A 5,839-nucleotide genomic window follows, 5' to 3' on the forward strand; every position below is an offset into this window, starting at 1 on the left:
AAAAATTATTAAATCCCCATGAGAAATATTCAAAACTAATGCAATAGAGAAATTGCAAAGTTAAGACATCACCATTGGACAGCAAAATGCTCACTGAGTCAGCGGATCAGAAAAAAACAGGTGGAGAAGAAAAGACAAACGTTAACTGTAAAAGATTTAAGAATTAATGTGAAGAATTAGGTGTAAAGCCATCAGGAAACGTTTAGTCTCCAGCGCCACCATTTTCCAGAACTCCTTCCTGGAGTCTCCAGAATTACAAGGTGTCAGGTTCTCAGAGACTTTGCTTGGGTAAAAAATCCTAAAAAAATGACCCTCACTTAATAAGAATAACATGCTGAAGTATTGTGAAATACATTAAGACAAATTTTTAATAGGCTTTATCGACATATAAGTTGCGAGTGACTCTTGAAGGACCAGCACCACTTCTTCTTGTATCACTTTTCTGGCAGTAAGTTTTAGGAGCTCATTTTTAGTCAATTCTGCAAGACAGACTTTTCAGGATATGGGGTGGAATAAAAATTAGCTCCTAAAACTTACTGCCAGATTCTGGAAGATAAATTCTTCAAACAGTGGTACAAGAGGATGTGGTGCTGGTCCTTCAAAAGTCACTCACATTCACATTACTTCTTAAATCTTTTACAGTTAACGTTTGTCTTTTCTTCTCCACCTGTTTTTTTCTGATCTGCTGACCCAGTGAGCATTTTGCTGTCCAGTGGTCATGTCTTAACTTTGCAATTTCTCTATTGCATTAGTTTTTTTAATATTTCTCATGGGGATTTAATAATTTTTTGACTTTTCAGTCTGAGTTAAACCTCTTTTTTGGCTCATTTTATCTGTAAAAGAAAACATGCCTAATAATTCTGCACACCTGGATATGAGTTTTTCACTTCCAGCCTTCATGGACAATTATATATCATTTATGCTTGGAAAACAAATATCATCAGAATATCAACGTGCCTAATAATAATGCACACGGTGTATATGCAAAAGTGCAAAATGAGCCTTTATTTTTTATTTTGTGATTCCTTGCGGTCAGATTGGCTGGGAAGCCAATTTGCGAGGCGGCAATTTACATCAGCATTGCACACAGTAGTGAGATTTTCCTCCATTCGTTTATTCTTACTACATCTTATACAGTATTTTGCTTTGATTTCCCATCAGTCTCTGGTTATGTGAGTCAGTGGAAGCCTGTGTCTTGAGTCTAAAAGCAGCAGCAGTATTGTGGGAAAGGCCATGCAGAGGTCTGACCCCTTCCAGCTGTCAGCTGGCTCAATAAACACACACGAGTCTGTAGGGACTATCCAGAGCTGTACCTTCATGTCTTGCTGACTGTTATGTCATATATCATGCCGGAAGCTTATTACTCAGCCTGCATGAGCATTTATTATGATGGCAAATCATTTACTCTTTCTCTCTGTCTCTCTTTCTCAGATACCAAAGATATCCTGGTGATGTTGAGTGACATGGACATTAATGCCATAGCAGGGACACTGAAATTGTATTTCAGGGAGCTGCCAGAACCTCTTCTCACAGACCGGCTGTACCCGGCCTTCATGGAGGGCATTGGTATGACCTTTCACACTTAAAACTACATCACCGTGTGATTAGTAGCAGAGTCATTTAGAATTAAGGTGATTGAGGTGTAATAACACTCCTCTTCGTCAAACTCTTTATCACAGCTCTCTCAGATCCTGCAGCAAAAGAAAACTGCATGATGCATCTGCTGCGGTCGCTACCAGACCCAAATCTCATCACATTCCTCACCCTACTGGAACACCTGAAGAGGTAAACACACACACACACACATGTGGGGTTTCCATGTTTTATGGACATAATGACTTATAATTTATACTGTACAAACTTTATATTCTATCTCTTACCCCTACCCCTAAACACAACCCTCACAGAAAACATTCTGCATTTTTACATTTTCAAAAAACATTTTTTCGTATGATTTCTTTATTATTAGTATGTTTTCTTAATGGGAACCAAACAGTGTCCCAATGAGATCAAACATTTTGGGTATTACTATCCTTGCGGGGACATTTAGACATTTATTTGATTAACAATACAGCAAAACAGCAATTTTGTGAAATATCTTAATGTTTTAAAAAGTAATTTATTACATACATTTAAAATTTGAAATGTAATTCCTGCGATGGCAAAGCTGAATTTTCAGCTGTCATTATTTTAGTTTTCAAAGTCACATGATCCTTCAGAAATCAGTCTAATATGCCGATTTGCTGATTTATTGTCAATTATATGGTACTAAATTTTTTATTGCGTTTCTTATCAATGTTAAAAACAGTTTTTGCTGCCTAATATTTTTGTGGAAATTATTTGATAAATAGAAACCCTAGCCCTAGCTTTTTTTTCTTTTTTTGAAAACTTAATGGTTTCCACAGAAATATTAAGCAGTGAAAACAACCGTTTTCTTTCTATCTTGAAATATTTCTTGAGCACCAAATCATTATATCAGAATGATTTCTGAAGGATCATGTGACACTAAAGACTGAAGTAATGGCTGCTGATTAATTCCAGCTTTTTTCCAGGAATAAATTACATTTTAAAATATATTAAAATGAAGGGAAGACAGGACTAACTTGTTGTTGACAGTGACTCTTTAAAGCCGGCAGCTTCACATGAACATCAGTTCAGTCACCATCATAAATATACCCACGGTTCTGTTTTATTTTAGCTCGTGTGAAACTGCTGTGGCAATTCACACGAATCTCTCTGAAACGTCAGTAATTAGCCAGCAAGGCCTCGGGTTTATAAACACTGTCACAAATAATCTTTCTGGAGGCCTTATTGCCAACTCTAACTGCCGCCCATTAACACATCACATACACAGCACATGCTGGATTGAGTTAACAACACTGCTCACTGTGGACACCCGCTGGCCAACTCTATACATCACACACATTCTAATAAACTTGATGATTGTTTAATAAGATGTGATTCAGTTCTGTATTGGTGTTTGTTTCCTCTCATTTCAGGGTGGCAGAGAAGGAGCCGGTCAATAAGATGTCTCTGCATAATTTGGCCACAGTGTTTGGCCCCACTCTGCTGAGACCGTCGGAGTCAGAGAGCAGTAAGGCCCACATCACGCTGGCCTCTGACATCTGGTCACATGATGTCATGGCACAGGTCAGTCCTGGCTTACATACTCACTGCTCACTCAGTGGAAAGGACTCTTTCCCAGCATGGATATATCATATATCACCATAATGGGCTGTGGTTTGGTGTGTTTGACAGTTTGAAGATGCACATCAGCGCTCATCGTGATGCTGATGTGCTCTGTGATTATTCCATCATCTTGATTTCCATACTGTCATAACATACTGACCTCAGGCGGAGAGCACAGTCCTGGGCATCTTCAGTTCACTCTGTATTTATGCGCTCATGTGTTGGCATGTTTATTGTTTGAGTGGATCTGAAGAGACTCTTTGACTGTTGATGTTGACTGTTGTGGTTTGTTCATGATATATCAGAAACGTCTTAACCAGCCATAACATGAGCTGTTTCCATGGTTAACCCATTTTTCTGTCCACACTAAAAGCACAAATGCTGTGAGAAACAACACAAGACAATCAGAAGTCTTGTACCCACCCTTTTATTTATTACATTTTTTTTTTACATCTAAACTTAAATGATTGCAGTACATGAACCCCTTGGGCATAATTTTGGTATATTTTGAAAGAAGACACTTGGGAGTTTTGTGTGTGTGTGTGTGTGTGTGTGTGTGTGTGTGTGTGTGTGTGTGTGTGTGTGTGTGTGTGTGTGTGAAAGATACACACACACACAAGCTATTTTGGATAAAACTCCCAAGTGTATATAACTTTGGAGCTCACATTTTCTAATTCTTAATAATAAAAAATAATAATATATATTAATAATGTGGAACTTATACACTCTTAACAACAACAATAATAATAATAATAATTGTATTAATACAACTACTACTATTAATTCAGTGCTTTCTTGCGCTCAATAATGATCGTTATTGTCATTGTTATTATTTATAGTAGGGCCGGGAAAATAAATTCTGAGATTCTGAGATTTTCCGAATGCATCGCGATTCTTTCTTGAATCGATTCTGAGCTTAGTTTTGAACAGCAGATGGCACTGCATGCTTTAGAAACGGCCGTACTCTGCTTGTTTCCAAATCCTTACACACCCTTGAACCTAAAATAATTATTCATAAAATTCGAAAAGGTTGAAGCGAATTACAAAGGTGTTCACACTTCACAGTTGCTGTGTTTACGTTAATCTCGCGTCATAAAAGCATTCTGAGCTGAGGTGAAATTACATGACTCAGCCGAACGCACAAGCGTTCTTTAGCACTCTTCTTCATGAGCATTTGAGTGTGCGGATAAAAACTAGATTAGAGCGCCATCTGCTGTTAAAATCTAAGCTCAGAATCAATTCCAGAGGAATCGCGATGCATTCTGAAAATCTATGAATCGATCCACGAATCGATTCTGCATCGATTTATCGTCCCAGCCCTAATTTATAGTTTGGAGCTCATATACTCTTAGTCTTAATATTACTACTATTACTACTAATAATAATAACAATAATTGTATTATTACTGCTGCTACTACTACAATAATAATAATTATTATTATTATTGTTGTTGTTGTTGTTATTATAATAAATAATGTGGCCTCTGGTTAGGACACAATGTTTTTCTCATTCCCTCTTCTTCAGTCACTACTAAAGGCCTGTTCACACCAAAGATGATAAATCAAGCGTAGTGTTAGTTCTGGCAGGTCACGTTAGTCAAGCTCGCATCAGCTGACCTTCAGCTGATCCCCATCTACCTATGGGAATACGACACTTATCTAAGCATTCATATATAAGGTCCCTCAGTATTATCAGCAGTTAATTACCCTTCTCCATCCCCAACTCCTCCTCTGTCAGTCGGGATTCAGCCTTCTGATTCTCCTTGAATCAGACTAATTCTAAAATGTGTACATAAAATGATTGAACTTTAACAATATCTGCAATTAATTTATGTTAGTTCTGTTCTGTTTACTGTTCTGGTTATTGCTGCTCTCCCTGCTCTCATCCATGCTAGGCTGCATGGAGGCGCAGGGAGTTCTTGCCCAGAACAGAACCATACCGCCAATCCAAACTGTATGCTAATTGTCAATCATCTTTGACGATAGTGGTCCTGACAGAACTATAAAGATAAAGATAAAGAAGTTATACTTCTAAATATCGTTCTCAATAAAGGCCTGTTCGCACCAAAGACGATAACTATAAAGATAAAGATGTTATACTATATCAATATTAAAGAATAGCAGAGACCACACCACAGCAATAACGATAAAGGCACAGAGAAACGATATTGACACTTTCAGATTGATTTTTTTCCAGCTGATGAACAATAAAAACAATGACACCAAAACCAGCTCGAGAATTTAAAGCGACAGACGAGCGTGTGCTTATAAACAGAAGATATGTGACCCTGGACCACAAAGCCAGTGGTCAGTTTTTGTTAATTGAGATTTATACATAATCTGAAAGCTGAATAAATAAGCTTTCCATTGATGCATGGTTTGTTAGGATAGGACAATATTTGGCCGAGATACAACTATTTGAAAATCTGGAATCTGAGGGTGAGAAAATCGCCTTTAAAGTTGTCCAAATTAAGTTCTTAGCAATGCATAATGTTTGACTAATAGGGGTGGTATGCTAAATTTATATACCAAAAATTGAAGTATTCCACTGTATTGCATAGATAGGTATAACATATAACGGAATAAGCCAAATACAAGTCTTCATGATCTCTCTCACACACACACACACACACACACACACACACACACAC

At 37.5% G+C, this 5,839-nt stretch overlaps 1 protein-coding gene across 2 annotated transcripts in view; it reads left to right on the top strand.

The window, feature by feature from the left end:
- Positions 1-5,839, top strand: part of abr (ABR activator of RhoGEF and GTPase) — a 205,231-nt gene that overhangs the window by 196,273 nt on the left and 3,119 nt on the right. For both annotated transcript variants that reach the window (XM_016455779.1, XM_016455780.1), the window contains 3 exons: positions 1,432-1,566; positions 1,680-1,785; positions 3,000-3,150. In XM_016455779.1, the coding sequence (XP_016311265.1) occupies positions 1,432-1,566; positions 1,680-1,785; positions 3,000-3,150 (392 nt within the window). The remainder of the gene's footprint in view (positions 1-1,431; positions 1,567-1,679; positions 1,786-2,999; positions 3,151-5,839) is intronic.

This window comes from Sinocyclocheilus anshuiensis, unplaced genomic scaffold (assembly GCF_001515605.1).
Source record: "Sinocyclocheilus anshuiensis isolate Anshui unplaced genomic scaffold, SAMN03320099.WGS_v1.1 scaffold399, whole genome shotgun sequence".
Classification (NCBI taxonomy): Eukaryota; Metazoa; Chordata; class Actinopteri; order Cypriniformes; family Cyprinidae; genus Sinocyclocheilus; species Sinocyclocheilus anshuiensis.